The sequence below is a fragment of the Zeugodacus cucurbitae genome, chromosome 2 (assembly GCF_028554725.1).
Source record: "Zeugodacus cucurbitae isolate PBARC_wt_2022May chromosome 2, idZeuCucr1.2, whole genome shotgun sequence".
Taxonomy (NCBI): domain Eukaryota; kingdom Metazoa; phylum Arthropoda; class Insecta; order Diptera; family Tephritidae; genus Zeugodacus; species Zeugodacus cucurbitae.
Window position 1 is genome coordinate 82,720,754 of NC_071667.1, and position 15,809 is coordinate 82,736,562.

Sequence of the window (15,809 nt, forward strand, 5' to 3'; positions counted from 1 at the left end):
ACAATTGATAGCGCTTCCAAGAAATAAACTGAGACAACTAGTGGCACTTTATACTGACCACTGCAGACTAAGGTGCCATCTACACAAACTAGGAATCTGCTCTTCGGATTCTGTGATATATTAGCGGAAACACCGGAGCATGTACTCCTTGACTGTCCGGCGATCGCGAGAAAAAGGGGTCAAGTAATGGGGCCTCTGTATCCCCAAAGAGACAATATCACGTCCATCAGCCCTGGAACACTATGAAGCTTTTTGAATGCGATGGGGTTAGATGTTGTATTGTGATAATAGAAGACGGTGAAATAGGTCGCAGTGAGTTCCTCAATTCTTAATCTAAACTAATCTAATAATCGGCACAAAAATATCTGTAAAATCATGCTCTGATAAGCAATGGACTTATCGAAAGCGATCACGATCGTAAACTGGAACTGAACGGAGCTCCTGTATTGTAGTTGATTGACCTCTAAACACTACACCAAGGCGTTTGGGAAATTAAATTGCAGTAAAAGTTTACACTTTTATATTTTGATCAAAAGCTTTATGATGCTTCGAAAACATCATAACTGACTAATGGGCGTAGATATATATGTGTGTGAGTGTGTGTTTTAATGTAGGCGAATTTGTATCATTTTACAGCTGCTGGCGGCGGTGCACGAACTGTGATTGAAATGTTTTGCAAGGAAACTTTCTCTTTTCACTGTTCCTACGCAACCAGGTGCCAGCAGCAAGGCTAATGCGACAGTGCAAAAATGACTGAAAAATAACGGGGGAAAAAAGTGCAAGGCAACAACAAACTGGTAGCAACGCAAATCAACGGCTACTGACCAGCCGATCCGGCAACAAGTGCGTCACAACTTGCGCACACACGAGTGTGTGTGTGTGTTTCGCTGAAGATTTTCCAACCGGCTACATTCAGTGGCACCTTTCTACGCTGATCGGCTGGCTCGCATAGACGTTTATGACCACAACAACCACTTTGAATGTGGACGGTAATTGCACTATGCGATCATTGTTGTTGCTGTTGTGATACGTATTAAAGAAAAGTGTTCATGAAATAATGTTGCAATTTGCAGCCAGTTTGTTGTAGCGTACGCGCCACACATCGACGATGATGAACAGTAAAAGCACGAACATGCCAGACAGCAAAGAGTAATGGAGAGTAGCCGTTAGGCGAGTTCGTTTTCATTTATTTCTCGCAACATTAGAGATGCTCAGGATATAGTGCAAAAAAAAAAAATAATAAAGGAGTTTGTAAAGTATAAATTTGTTTTATCAAATTCATATTGTTTACCCAAACACAAAAAAAAAATATATATTTAACATGCATAGATCTCATTCAATACTTTTCAAGTAACCCATTTTTTAGTTCTTAAAAAGAAATTAATTTCGACAATAACTTAATTTTTGTCTAGTATTTTTTATCGTCATGTATGTGTTTCAGTTAGAAAAAACTAGTTTTAAGGTTATTGAAACTTACAGCTATGAGCAAAATACTCGAAGCGTTGTTGTTGTATTGGCATAAAACAATCTCAAAATAATTTTGAGGAATGCTGCCGATTTGACAGCCCTTGACCGGATACAAATCCGGGTACCGACTGTCGTGGGTACGGATACTAGAACCGTCATTATAACTCGTATATGTTGGAGGAAAGAATATAATATACTTATATATTTCTTATTCATATTTGCGGATATCGATCCCGATACTTTTCCGCCACATAGAACCGACTGTCATGCGAACGCGTATAATATTTGGTAATATATATGTATATGTATAATAAATAAATGCAGCACTCACCTGACAAATTGTCCAACATATATGTTAGCAGTTTTTGGGTGCCATTTGGTTCATTATAGATGGATAGAAACTCTTTTTGTAATGGATTTCCCATTAATCCTAGGACGTGCAAATGAAAAAGTTTCCCAATTTCATAAGGGAGAACACGCAAGTAATTGTTGTTCAACAGAAGTTCTCTGTAAGTATATGTACAACATGCTGAATAATTATATTTTTATAAATAAAATTAGATAAACCAATAAGGGAAATAAGAGATGTTGGATAGCATTTTTTGACTAGATATCTCCAAAGTTCAACTCAAAATTAATATATTTTTTAGCTATTGCCAATTTTTTTTTAAGTTTTTTATCGGTTGATGTAGCTAGTTTACCTCAACTGTATGAGCTCGCCCAATTCGGCAGGCAAACTGCGCAACTTATTGCTCGATAGATCCAGTGTGCGCAAATTGCATAGCAAACCAATGTCGGCGGGCAAACGTAACAGCTGGTTGTCATTGAGATACAATGCTGTTAAATGTTCAAATTCCCACAATGAGGGACTAATATTGCGTACACAGCCTGTAAAGATGACAAAAGATAAATTACATTGAAATTTTTTTAAATACGTACACATTTATGTATGTACGTATCATCATTAGTTATGCACACTTCTTGCTGAAAGAGAAAATAAACCGAAATATATGGTTAATAAAATCGAAATAATTTTGAAACACATTTTCACTAAATACACACTTGCTCTAATACAGGTCACTCTCCTTACTGTTTCAAATCATTAAACATTTAACTATGAACAAAATTCTTTTTAATGTAAACACACACATATATGCAGAAACTAAAATACAATAAAAAATAATTTTGATTAACTGTAGCTTACCTGTTATCTCGATGCCAGTCCACGAGGATTTCTTCCCGGCAGCCACATCTTCTGCTGACATAAAAATCTGCTGTCGTCTGTTTGCACTCTCGTATTTCTCCTTATTACGAGACATTTTGTACAAATTGCCTATACAATAAAAATAATTAATGCGTTAGATTTTCGTGTTTTAAATATAAAGTCAAATTAATACTAAATAGAGTTACGAGAAAATACAAATCGATTAGGCTCGCGTAGTTAATGTATTAATACAATTATATTTTTTTAAGTTAATGCAAAAAAAAAAAAAACATAATTTAATAGACATTTATGTAGGTAATTAGTAATATAAATAAATGATAAGTTGCAAAAATCGCATTTATAACGAAATAAATCGATTTGATTACAATTTATTTCTTGAATATAAATAAATTTAATGATAAAAGTTAATTTTTTTTAATTTGTAAATGTTGAAAAAAAATGATAACCTTTCATAATAACCGCCTGATGATAAGCGTCTCTGCAAAATATTAATAAAGTTTTGATTAATATTATTTCATTGTTATGTTTGATGTGATAGTTGTTAGCAAATAAACAAGCAATAAATGCAAACTAAAAACAAACAATTTAACAAAGGTAAGGAAAGGGATACGGGATTTCAACTTAGAGAAAGAGCATGCGCAACCTGAGACTAAATAACTGTGACCATATTTTTGAAAGTATTTAACTTTTCAAAGGTTTAAGTGCAAACTTAGATTCCTTCATAGCACAAATTTGTATTATTAGAAACCAAATGTATCGCTTTAACTTTTTAGAAGAATAAATAACAGTTCCTCATTATAATATGATATCAATCCGATTATTATATGCAACAGTTTTGTTTATTATTATTGCTTTGAATATGTAAATGTTAAGAAAAGTTGAAAACATTTCGCATAACAATAAACTTTTGCGGAATATGCATTTCTGGTTTCTTATCTATTCAACTAAATTTTCAAACCGCAAAGTATGTATAATCACTTCATTTAAATATGAATATATTAAAAAAAATTGGTGAACATTTTCAGTAGGTAATATGATATCCGTCAAAGATTTTGTATGTATTTCTTATAACAATGGGAACGGATCTCCTCTACTGTTTAAACAATTCTAACCTAATTTGCTTTCAGTACCGTATTAGCAGTACAAAGAGTTTTAATTGCAAGGATCAAGAAACGGACCTCTTTTTAACCATATGCATGTGTATATTTTAGTATTTTGATCTCAAATGCATATGATTGAAGTGGTATTTATGCGCGTTAAGGTAAGTGCAAAAAAAAATGACGTCGTAATAGCGCAGCAAAAAAGTAAAACATCCCAATTGTGACAACGTAGACAAAAATCTCAAACGAAATAAATTGGGAAGGGAAACAAAATTTCACATACACCTGCCTGCATTTACTTTTACCCAATGTTTCAGTACTTCCGCGCTAGCCACCGCGTCCTATCAAGACCTTATTGCAATCACTGCTGCTGTTGCCACTATTGATGATATTGCTGCTGCAAGCTCCTTTCGTATCCACTGTTTGTAATTGCAGGTAACCAATATTACTAACTTTATATAGCAGTAATACTTCCGCTATCTCGTTAACCACTTTTCCCAATGTCGCTGCAGTTGCTGTCCCGCTGGAGTCACTAGTTGTTTTAAAGAAGCCAATAACTCAGCCTGATGTCGGTGAAATTGGGGCGCCCTTTTCGTTACGCTGAACCGTTTTAATCCACTATTATTTTACCGCTTTTCGGTTGCTCTGTAATTGTTGTATTTTCTTTGAATATTATCGTACATTCCTTGCTAAGCGCGAACTTAAAATATGGTTTATGTTTTATTTTTATTTAAGCGAAAATATTTGCGTTTAACTAAATAACCACACTTCTTCCTTACTTCTGTTCTTCGTTCTTCAACTTTCGTTCACGGCGTTTATGCATTCCATTAACATTCGTTGTTGTGTTGTTGAGAAAATTGTTTTGTATACATTGGTGAAAACCATCGTTGAAAAGTGTTAACAGTGCTGCCAGCCCTAATGGTTACTAACATCAAAGACACAAACTTTCTAATTGGATTGGATTGAAAGAATTACTGTACACCAGTATTTCGGTTAGTCTGGTCACTTCGACATTAAGCAACTCACCAATACTTTAACAGCAATCTCTGGTAACTCTCTTTGTTAGTTAACCGATAGCTCAGGGGTTAATATACCAATAAATACATTTTTATGAAAATTTATTGTATTTAAATTTAAAATGCATAAAGAATTGTTGTCGATGTTTTTTTTTATTTTAGAGTAATTAGGTATTCAGGTATTTTCTTCGAATCGCCAAATCAATATATTAATGGTATTTTATCTGTAGCGTTAATTTGTAAAAATGTACGTCTTAAATAAAATAACAAAATTATAATCAACAAAGAGAAAGATCAAGAAATAAATGCACTTTGTTTGTTAGTATTTAAATTTATTTCTTTCTAAATTTTGCTTGGCGTATGTTACAATGTACTCAATATTTTGAATTTAAAATTCTACATTTTATGAATGTACTTTACAAAACATTATGCCTAAAATTACATATGCATAATTCGATTATAAAAAAAAAGAATAAACTGTATAAAAACTAAAGACAACATATATTTTAAATTTAAAATTTTACCTACACGTTAAGTCGATATTTACACCTACACTGCAAATATAAGCTTAAATATATGCTTACGTTTAATATCATAATTAGAAAAATACTACACCACAAATAAAAAATATCGCTTCGCTTTTCGGTGCAATTAAATTTAACTTATTTACATTCAAATCGAAACCGTAATTAGAATTGATTAAATTCGAACTGTTCCATGAACAGTGCCTCCGTATGTTAGTTTGAATTATCACCAATTTCACTAACTGTAATTGTCATCTTCTCCTCGTCACCGGTACTATCAATATCATCGTCCAGCTCATCATCATCATCATCGATATCATCATCCACATAGCTACCGCTGGTGCCATCATCGTCGTCATCTTCTGTCGATTGCGTAATTTGCATTGCAACGCCTGAACCATTTACACCAGCATTACCTGTAATTGCTGACCCCGTTAGTGTACTCGTCACATTGGATACCGCCGAATTCGACAACTCAATTGTCAACATACCATTGGTTGTTGTAATACTTTTAGCTGCGTTGGAAGTGGCGCCGCTGTCCTGCATGTCACTGCCATTTTCTGCCAATCGTTGCGCACCCACTTTATCCTCTTGCTTCATATTCAGATCCATAAGATCAAGCGGCGATCGCACCTTAAAATGTGTTTTTATATGCTTGGAGAGATGGTCACTTCGCATGAATTTCTTATTGCATTCACGGCATTGAAAACGCTTTTCGCCAGTATGAGTGCGTCTATGACGCTGCAACTCATCGGAGCGCGTAAAACGTTTGCCACAGAATAGCCATGAACAGACAAAGGGTCGCTCGCCGGTGTGCCAACGTAAATGCGCACGCAAATGTGACGTTTTGCCGTACACCTTACTGCAACCCGGTATATGGCAGATGTGTTGACGTTTACGATCGGCGTGCTTTTCACCTTCTGTGCAATTGGGGCACGTGCAAGCGACACGTTTCAGACGCGGTTTTATTTCCAGTCCGCCAACCATGTTTACGCCCCCACTGGAATTAATACCACTGATGGCGCCCATGCCAGTGGTGGTAGTACTGGTACTATTGCCCGCACTCACATCGTTCACATTTATGTTGACATTCACAGAGGTTGTGGCTGTTGCTGGCACCGTTGTTGCTGTTGCAGCATTAGCTGCATTTAGCTGCGTTTGCATAGCTTGCAATTGTGACTGCTGCTGTTGCTGCAATTGATGAGCTAATGCCGCTGGTGCAGTCGCTATTGTGATTTGCGTGCCACCGGCACTGGATGTTACCGTCGTATTCGGCGTCATTATTGTGTTATTTGGTGGCTGAATACCGCCTACGGCCGACATGTTCGTGGGAAGCGTCTTTAACATGGTGGTACGCGTTTGATTAGTGGGTGTGATAGTGAAGCTTTGCGTTTGTGGGACGGCTGTGATCTGTATGGATGTTGGTAGTGATGTTGTTGTTGTTGCATTCTCGCTCGATGCATGCTGATGTGCCTGTTCAACTTGCTGCTGCTGCGACTGCAGTTGTTGCATATTTACAGTCATGTTATGTGGCACCACCCACTTTATTTGCTGCGGTGTTTGACTCGGATCCGGTGGCTCTTGTTTTATGTTTGTGATGAGGGTGTGTTGCACTTGTGATGGACTTTGGGGTTCTGTTTTTGGCTGCACCAAGTTTGTACTTGCCGTAGACGTAGTTGTGTTGGTTTGAGGAAGAGATGACTGTGGCGCATTCGGCACGACGCCTGAATTGGGTTGTAATTGTAACTGTTGTTGTTGTAGCTGTTGTGGCAAAATTACATGTTGAAAACCTCCTTGTAATTGCGGTGGCAGATGGTTTGCCTGTATGATTTGAACTTGCCCTATACCAGGTATATTTTGTATGGGCAGCGCTTGAATGCCCTGCAACTGCTGGAGCTGTATAAGATTTGGGGCGGTGCCGGGACCACTAGGCGCGGAGGCAGTTCGTAGTTGTTGCAGTTGCTGCGCGGGTATCACTGTCACCTGCTGTCCCTGGGCATTCGTTATTGTAATTGACTGATTTGTGGGTAATTGTATGCCAGATTCCGACGCAGCATTTAATGCATTTAGTAGCTGTTGTTGTTGTTGCTGTTGCTGCTGCTGTTGCTGAGCGACCTAGTAATAAAATGTTTGTAAAAATATTTTATTTTCAATGAATCGACATTGACATACCTGTTGTTGGTGTTGTTGTTGATGTTGAGCACTAGCTGCAGCTTGAGCAGCAGCCGCAGCAGCGGCAGCTTGTTGCTGTTGTTGGTTAGTTGAAGCGGTTTGAGTTTGTGGTTGTTGAATATGTATAATATTTGCATTAGGTGGCAGTTGAGAATATTGCATTGCATTCAATGGCGCCAATTGCACTTGTTGTATTTGTCCATTGGGCGTCACTATTTGGGCAATTTGCGCGAATTGTGGTATTATTTGCATTTGCGTGGGAGGTAACGCAGCCGACATTGGCATGGCTTGTGCGGGCATCATATTAGGCAGTCCTGCTGCATTCAACTGATGTACGGGTACATGCACGGTCTGGTATATTGTCTGGCCCCCACCAGTCTGTATTGGAACTTGTACGGCAACAGTTTGTTGCAAGGTAGGCGCAGCTGGTTGCTGCAGCGCATGTGGAAATTGTATGAATTGTGGTATTCCAGCTTGGTTAGTATTAGCGGGAGTTCCTGCTGGTCTTATTTGCACATTTTGCAAAGTCTGTCCATTTTCCAACTTGATTGTGTTGTTACCCAATAAGTTACTTAAATTTCCCAATAAACCATTTGAAGCTGCCATAGACGTGGGTATCTGGATGTTGGTACCTGGTATAGTAATCGTACTAGGCAATGTTGTTGTTTGTGTAGAACTTGTCGGAACTTGCGTGGTACTTGTTGGCGGCTGTGAGGAACACGTGTTGCCGCTGTTTGAAGCATTCCCACTACTGGCATTAGTTGACGACTGTGTTTGGCTTTGCTGTTGCTGTTGTTGTTGTAATATATGTTGTTGTTGTACAGCTGCATTTACAACAGGTACTTGTATATTAGTGCCAGGGATAGTGAACAATGTTTGCTCCCCCGATCCGACACCTGGTGGCAGTTGCATAGCTTGTCCTAAGCCATGTATGAATTGTGTTGCAGGCTGTAACTGCATTGCAGCTGGGGGCGGAGCTGCGGTCGGTGCGCGCACTATTTGACCATTAGGTGTTATAAATGCTTGCTGTCCATTAAAATTTATAGGCTGCGCCGCAGTTGCCAATTGCGCAGCATTTAAATTTGGAATAAAGATAGCTTCTTGTCCATCAATGGTCACCGTTTGCATAGGTTGCACAATTTGAAACATATTTTGACCCGGAATTCCTTGCGCTTGCTGTTGCGCCGAGCCCGCAGTCTGCACAAACTGTTGAGGCAGTTGTTGCAAATTAATGATTTGTTGCAAGGGCACATTGTTATTCCCATTTGTTGGTATTCCTTGGGCTGTAGGTGAAGCATTAACAAATGTCGCTTTTACTTGTGTATTGGGTGCTGCTGATGTTTGCTGTGGCAGACCTTGTGTGGGGGTGGATGTTGCGGACTGGCCTGCAGTGTTATTTGCACTCGTATTTACGGTGGTACCGCCAAGAGCACTATTTTTATATTGAATCATTTGGAGAATTGGCCCTAAATTTAACGAACTTATACTTTCTTGTATACTCACTAATAGTTTCGAAAGTGCATTGCCTTTTCGTACCACCCAACTTCTTGCTTGACTACTTTTTCACTTGCACTGTACTCTGTTCACTTCATAACACGTCTTAATAGTAGAACTTTATATTATTATAACATATTCACATGCGGATAGCAACACAAATTTAACACATTATTGAAAACTTGTAATAATATTTTGTGAAAAATTAAAATTTTCACCTAATTTGTTTATTTTATTAAACGTCTTCAAGCGGCCATTATGGAAAAATCACTTTTCCAGTGTTTCCATATTAGTAAACTGTCATTTTATAAGTGCTGCCAATACAAGAAAAACTGACTACTAAGCATGGTCGTTAAGACACAATTTAATAAAACACATATTTTTGTTAAAAGTTTGGGCATTAAGTTAAGAATAATGTTAATTTGTTTTTCTAATATTTATATTTTATACATATATTGTTATATTATTATTTTAAATCTATAATTAATAAAGGATATTTGAGTGGGAACAGTAAAATTTGATAGTGGATATGTGTTTGTTGCTTCTAAATATTGTAAACACCCTGTGTTAGTATAAACAACGGAGTACGTTCTTAGAGAACGTATTATACGCTCTCTGGAGTATGTCAAATATTTGACATTTTTTATAAAAGTCAATATTTTGTATGAATAAAAAAATAAATTTTAATTTAGTGCTGACGTTGAGTGTGATAAATATTTTGTTTCTCTCGAAAATGTACTTAGAATATGTTCGTGATTGTGGTCTAAATATATAAGTAATTATTTAATGCATTAGACGTAAGCTCGGACCATTTTGAAAGAAAGTCCTTAAACGAATTGACTTGGCTGATGCGCGATGTTGGTCCCACGACGCCGGCTCACATTGATTTTATGCATCATTTGTTTAAGCCTCTTACTAGTAGTTTATATATTAATAAATTTCGTTGCACTTACAGGAGAAAATGAGGTATTTTTATAATAATTTATATATTTGAAAATGTTTTAAATATACCTTTGTATTAGCCTTATTATGGTGCACTGCAATCTAAATTGCAATCGTTAGAAGATGGTCTACACCGCCATGGACAGGAAATGAAACACCTGAAAAATCGATTAGATCACCAGTGGCAGCAGAAAGCGGAGTTGCGGCAGGAACAAACCCAACAACAACGGCAACAGGAGCATGACTTTTTGGAAAAGCCGGTGTTGGCGGAATTGGACCAATGCAGTTTCGATTTTCAACAGGTTCCCCAACCTGATGTGCAGGTGAAAAATTACAAAGAAAAAAATAATTAATAACAAAAGTGATTTACTTAATTTTGTTACTAATTTCCAGATGCTGGATATGTACAATGAGTGGTCGTTTGCGGACGTAGATGGTGGAGTTTGGAAACAAGGTTGGAACATCAAGTATGATCCAATACGCTTTAATGAGCACAATAAATTAAAGGTTTTTATTGTGCCGCACTCGCACAACGATCCTGGTAAGCAGTTATAAAAAAAAATTACTTTGACTGTCGTGCATAACTTGTGAATTATATGCCATTTACCAGGCTGGGTTAAAACCTTTGAGGACTACTATGAACACGACACCAAACATATTTTGTCGAATGCATTGCGGCACTTGCGCGAGAATCCCGATATGACATTTATCTGGGCGGAGATATCATATTTTTCGCGTTTCTATGAAGACCTTGGTCAACACAACAAGCTTGAAATGAAAAAGTGCGTCAACTCTTGTTTTTTAATACTTCTTGTTAGATTAATTACGATTATCTGCTTTTAGACTAGTACAAAATCGCCAACTGGAATTTGTTTCGGGTGGTTGGGTGATGCCAGACGAAGCGAATTCGCATTGGCTTAGCATTTTGATGCAACTTACCGAAGGGCAAACTTGGTTGAAGCAAAATTTGAATGTCACACCGACATCTTCGTGGTCAATAGATCCATTCGGACATAGCCCTACGCTACCGTATATATTAAAAAAATCGGGCTTTCAGAACCATCTGATACAACGCACACATTACTCCGTTAAAAAAGAATTGGCGCTCAAGCGGCAGTTGGAATTTCATTGGCGTCAAATTTGGGGTAATTTATGCAATACATATGTATATGTATAAAATATATTTTTTTTTATTTCTTTTATTTATTTATTTTATTTTTCAGATACCACTGGCAGCACCGGCCTTTTCACACACATGATGCCATTCTATTCCTATGATATTCCACACACTTGCGGTCCGGATCCGAAGATTTGTTGTCAATTCGATTTCAAACGTATGCATCAGTTTGGACTCTCCTGCCCTTGGCATGTGCCACCACAACCGATAACGGAACAAAATGTTGCACAACGGTGAATTGCGTTTATTATAAATATTTTGCTTTTACTAATTCTCACTTCCATACGTCATTAGCGCGGAGTTGATTGTCGACCAATGGAAGAAGAAGGCCGAATTGTATCGCACCAATGCACTACTCATACCGTTAGGTGACGACTTTCGTTTTAGCCAAAGCACCGAATGGGACGTACAGCGTGTCAACTACGAAGCGCTTTTCGATCACATCAACTCCGAGCACCGACATTTCGTCGAAGCCAAATTTGGCACACTACAACAATACTTCGACGCAGTGCACCAAGAGCAAAAGGAAATGAAGCGTGAATTCCCCACATTAAGTGGCGATTTCTTCACCTACGCAGATCGTTCGGACAATTACTGGTCTGGCTACTACACATCACGCCCCTACTACAAGCGTTTGGATCGTGTGCTCTTGCATTATGTGCGCGCTGCGGAAATGTTATATGCTTGGCGCTCGTGGGACCCTGCAGCAAAGTTCGAAGAAAAGCTTCAAAATGCACGTCGTGAACTTTCACTCTTTCAACACCACGACGGCATCACCGGCACCGCTAAGACGCATGTGGTGAACGACTATGCACACCGCATGCTCAGCGCTGTAACGGCATGCCAATTCGTGATGCAGCAGTCGGTTTATAGGCTGCTCACCAAGGCGTCGGTATGTATTAAAAAAAAATTATAATTTTATTATTTACTTTTTACTAAAATAACACGCTTTTGCATCGCCAGATTTATATACCAGACTACAACTTCCATTATTTCTACTTGGACGATTCACGTTGGCCCGGCCCGAGTGATAGTCGCAGCACGATTATCTTGGGCGACGAGCTGCCCACTAAACACATTGTTTTGCATAATTCCTTGGCGCGTTGGCGTGAAGAACTCGTCGATTTTTACGTTTCCAGTCCATACATGGGTGTGCGTGACTCGCAAGATAAACCGGTGGAGGCGCAAATAACGCCTGTGTGGACCTGGCATCGTCACACGCCCTCCAATAGCATCACACCGCAAGCGTCCACCACCAAATATCGTTTGCTGTTCAAGGCGAAGGTGCCGCCACTGGGACTGGCCACGTATACAATACAAGCGCAAAGCAGCGCCAATAAGTATGTCTCAACAGCAAAATAAAAATCAGAGCAGTAAACAAATTTTTACGTTTATTACAGATACACCTCGTATGCGACGAATCTCATTTTAACCACAAACCCAACCTCGATTAGCATAGGCAATTATCCGCATGAGGTGAAGTTCGGCGAGCATCGCCCGATCTCGCTGCACGTGGCTGGCGGTCCAACAGTCGCTTTTAGCGGTGACGGCTTGCTGAAATCCATACAGATTGACGCGCATGCACCACACACACCCATCAAGCTGAAGTTCTATAAATATAGCGGCGACCGTTCTGGCGCCTACTTATTCATGCCGCATGGACCGGCTACGCCACTGGTTGACATGGCACCGCCCACCGTGCTCGTTAGTGAGGGCCCGCTGGAAGCCAGTGTAAGCGTCGGTTTGCCATTCGTGGTGCATCAGACCGTGCTGCGTGGCGGTGCGCCGGAAATACAGAATCTCGTCGATATCGGACGTATGGATGATACAGAGATCGCCATGCGTTTGTCGACACGCATAGAGAATGGCGACATATTCTACACAGATCTCAATGGACTACAGGTATGCCAATTTGAGCTAACGGTAAATGAATTTTTCTTATCTTATTTTTTTTTTGAATTACAGCTAATTAAGCGTCGACGTTTGTCAAAATTGCCGCTTCAAGCGAATTATTACCCCATACCATCCACTGCGTACATTGAAGATAGCACTCTACGCTTGACACTGCTCACCGGCCAGCCTTTGGGTGGCTCATCGCTGAGCTCCGGCGAATTGGAGATCATGCAAGATCGCCGCTTAACGCACGACGACGAACGTGGCCTTGGACAAGGCGTGCTGGACAATCAGCCGGTGTTGCATATATTCCGCGTGGTATTGGAGCACATAGAGACCTGCCTGAAACTCTCGGAAACTCACCCATCAGGCGCGCTGACACCAAACGCCTACTTGGCTGCCCAAACGCTGCTGCATCCGTTGGACAAGTTTATTTTCATCGAAAATAATTGGTTGGGTGTGCTGCCGTCGTTTGGTGAGGCACGTAGTGGCGTCAGCGAAGACACCAGCATTGCGGTTATGCGCAATCTACCACCGACTATAACCAAAATACCCGTGGCACGTGATCGCACACCCAAGGAGCCGTTGTTGAATACGGGAGTTGTGTTGCATCGCACACTGCTGCTGCAGTGCCGTGCCGCCGATCAGCAGACTGGCATTGTAAGTGATGATCGAAAAGCCTATCAAACGTTTCTTAATCACAGCTCTCCTCTGTATTGCAGGTTAATTTGCGCAAACTGCTGACGATGGCCACAATCACTGGTGTTTACAACACAAGCCTCACATTCCTACAGCCGCCGCAGCGTTTAGATACCGCTGAGGTAACGAATCTCTGCCCGCTGGACACACAGGCCTATATAGTGCAACATCTCGGCTAAAATAATTTAAACTAATTTAATTTATGCAAAAAATTCAATGAGACCACCTTTTAGTTTATTTTAGTAGCTTTAGTTTATAGTTACATGTAGAAACATTGAATCTCGTGACTCTCGAAGCAACTGTTACTCGTCGGTATGTACCGTTTTTTGACTAGGCACATTATTTTATTGTGTTGCTGTAGGCCACCTATTTTATCATATTATGATAATGCTTTAATTTAATTTTTTTTATTTGTTCACGTTTTTTATGTGTGTACTTGTGATAACGGTAACATTTTGTTTTTAATATTTAATCTTATGATTTTATGAATCTTCTGAGAATTTATGATATTCACAACAAAAGCGAATTATGTTATTGCACCGTCTCATTGTAATCGACTTTGACGAGTTCTTACAAATCTAAATCTGTAATAATGAATTTTGAATAAATGACGAATGACTAAAACTCTTTAAAATGTGTGCGATTGAATGGTAAGCGTCCGGAAATATTGATTATTAGATTACTGTTGTTGTTGCAGTGCCAAAAAAATCCACCAACAAATTTTGAAGGAATTTGAAAAATTTGCTGGTTCAAAATTTCTTCGGTTCTGGTTTGATGGACCCAACTGTGTTGGGAACGGATTGTTTTTTTTTTTTGTTTGTATTCATTTTTCATATTGTTAAACCACATTTAGTACATCATTTTAGCATTCTTACTCTCTTTCATTATTCTTCTATTTACCTGAGGCGAGCTCAGACCTTGAGGTCTTCAGACTTTACGGAGCCTGTAAACCGACTATAGTAACAGGAAAAGTTTATTATGATTTCTCATTATGACACTCTTTCGTAGTCTCATTTTTCAGGAGAGAGAGTACTGATCCATGGTTCTAAATAATTCGGTATTTGGGTAGTTTTAGTCTCCACTGTGAGGACTTCTTCATTATATTTCTTTTTGGAAATCAAGTGGTGTCTAATGTTATCTGCGGACATTTTACTGCGGTTTATATTATACGGGAAGGTTCTCTCTGAGCCGTTCCATACCAAACGAGGCTTCAGACAAGATGACTCACTATTGTGCGACTTCTTCTATTTATTGCTGAAGAAAATAATACGAGCTGCAATTCTAAATGGAGAAGGTACAATCTTTTATAGGTGTGTACAGCTGCTGGCGTACACCGATGATATTGATATCATTGGTAGCAACAACCGCGCCGTTAGTTCTGCTTTTTCCAGACTGGATAAGGAAACGAAGTGAATGTGTCTACTTGTGAATGAGGACAAGACGAAATATCTCCTGTCATAAAACAAACAACAATCAGCACATTCGCGCCTTGTCTCCTAAATGACTGTTGACGGCCATAACTTTGAAGTCGTAGGTAATTATGTTTACCTTGTCAACCTCGAAATTCAACGCAGTATCACTCTTGCCAACAGGTGCTCCTTTGGACTGAATGGACAATTGAATGTTAAAATCGTCTCTCTCGACGAACCAAAACCAAATTCCACAAGTTGCTCATTGATGTATGGTGCAGAAGCGTGAACGATGTAGATATCCGATAAGACGACACTTCGAGAGAAAAGTTTTGCAAAAGATTTAGACATAGATATAGTTCGAATGGACGAAAACACTCCAGTTTTGAAAGCAGTATTCGTTGGTGAAAACAGAGGAAGAGGAAGACCTCCATTCTGTTGGAAAGATCAAGTGGAAAGCTGGTATCTCTTGGTATATCCAAATTCCCCCAAATAGCAAGGCGCACTTTAGTAGATTGGACTATAATCTCGTAAGTGGTGTCTACGTAAAAAATATATATATTATACTTTTAATATGTCGAAAGCAAGTCTGGTTACTAATGTATGGAATGCAATTGTGCAAGGTTTACTCTGGTACAGGAGACATTTCGAAGTTTTGGTTTGCAATCGGGGCTGATTTATCTTGATACAG

At 39.0% G+C, this 15,809-nt stretch overlaps 3 protein-coding genes and 1 long non-coding RNA gene across 12 annotated transcripts in view; 2 read left to right on the top strand and 2 right to left on the bottom strand.

Moving 5' to 3' along the window:
• LOC105219622 (CCR4-NOT transcription complex subunit 6-like) overlaps positions 1–4,240 on the bottom strand; it is a 38,705-nt gene extending 34,465 nt beyond the window's left edge. For 2 of the 6 annotated variants that reach the window (XR_008470062.1, XM_011195901.3), the window contains exons 1-6: positions 4,092–4,199; positions 3,139–3,170; positions 2,672–2,800; positions 2,446–2,451; positions 2,169–2,355; positions 1,799–1,974 (exon numbers count right to left, since the gene is read on the bottom strand). Coding sequence is in view for 5 of the 6 variants with exons in the window: in XM_011195901.3 (XP_011194203.1) it covers positions 1,799–1,974; positions 2,169–2,355; positions 2,446–2,451; positions 2,672–2,800; positions 3,139–3,145 (505 nt within the window). In the remaining variant the exon portion in view is untranslated. Of the gene's footprint in view, positions 1–1,798; positions 1,975–2,168; positions 2,356–2,445; positions 2,452–2,671; positions 2,801–3,138; positions 3,171–4,075 lie in introns of all 6 variants that reach the window. The other 4 variants (XM_011195894.3, XM_011195922.3, XM_011195916.3 and 1 more) reach the window with 4 other exon arrangements.
• LOC128919953 (uncharacterized) lies at positions 3,702–4,268 on the top strand. 3 transcript variants are annotated; one of them, XR_008470064.1, is made up of 3 exons: positions 3,702–3,746; positions 3,820–3,953; positions 4,025–4,268. It is a non-coding gene; the product is annotated as an uncharacterized LOC128919953 (long non-coding RNA). The 3 variants fall into 3 exon arrangements; XR_008470063.1 differs by having other exon boundaries at positions 3,716–3,953; XR_008470065.1 differs by having other exon boundaries at positions 3,716–3,953; positions 4,110–4,268.
• A 36-nt stretch (positions 4,269–4,304) lies between these two features.
• On the bottom strand, positions 4,305–9,279 carry LOC105219496 (transcription factor Sp4). 2 transcript variants are annotated; one of them, XM_054225849.1, is made up of 4 exons: positions 9,008–9,279; positions 7,505–8,936; positions 4,572–7,447; positions 4,305–4,437 (listed from the first exon to the last, which is right to left on the bottom strand). In XM_054225849.1, the coding sequence occupies exons 1-3, from the start codon at positions 9,025–9,027 to the stop codon at positions 5,546–5,548; spliced, it is 3,354 nt and encodes a 1,117-aa protein (XP_054081824.1). In that variant the 5' UTR covers positions 9,028–9,279; the 3' UTR covers positions 4,305–4,437; positions 4,572–5,545. The 2 variants fall into 2 exon arrangements, with proteins under 2 accessions (XP_054081824.1, XP_011193996.1); XM_011195694.3 differs by having other exon boundaries at positions 4,572–5,748; positions 5,824–7,447; positions 7,505–9,279.
• A 347-nt stretch (positions 9,280–9,626) lies between these two features.
• Positions 9,627–14,334, top strand: LOC105219508 (alpha-mannosidase 2). The gene is made up of 11 exons (XM_011195707.3): positions 9,627–9,964; positions 10,021–10,263; positions 10,334–10,481; positions 10,551–10,722; positions 10,784–11,085; positions 11,164–11,350; positions 11,412–12,009; positions 12,081–12,457; positions 12,518–13,019; positions 13,083–13,670; positions 13,733–14,334. Exons 1-11 carry the CDS (start codon positions 9,854–9,856, stop codon positions 13,886–13,888), a joined length of 3,384 nt encoding a protein of 1,127 aa, XP_011194009.1. The 5' UTR covers positions 9,627–9,853; the 3' UTR covers positions 13,889–14,334.
• Positions 14,335–15,809: the final 1,475 nt, after the last annotated feature.

Coding starts and splice junctions, on each gene's coding strand:
- LOC105219496 (XM_054225849.1), bottom strand. CDS start 9,027: ATGCACTTTCGAAACTATTA. Junction 8,937..9,007: donor ATGCACTTTCGAAACTATTA/GTGAGTATACAA, acceptor ATATAAAAATAG/TGCTCTTGGCGGTACCACCG. Junction 7,448..7,504: donor AACAACAACACCAACAACAG/GTATGTCAATGT, acceptor TTTTATTACTAG/GTCGCTCAGCAACAGCAGCA.
- LOC105219508 (XM_011195707.3), top strand. CDS start 9,854: ATGTTGGTCCCACGACGCCGGCTCACATTGATTTTATGCATCATTTGT. Junction 10,264..10,333: donor TTCCCCAACCTGATGTGCAG/GTGAAAAATTAC, acceptor ACTAATTTCCAG/ATGCTGGATATGTACAATGA. Junction 13,020..13,082: donor CAGATCTCAATGGACTACAG/GTATGCCAATTT, acceptor TTTGAATTACAG/CTAATTAAGCGTCGACGTTT.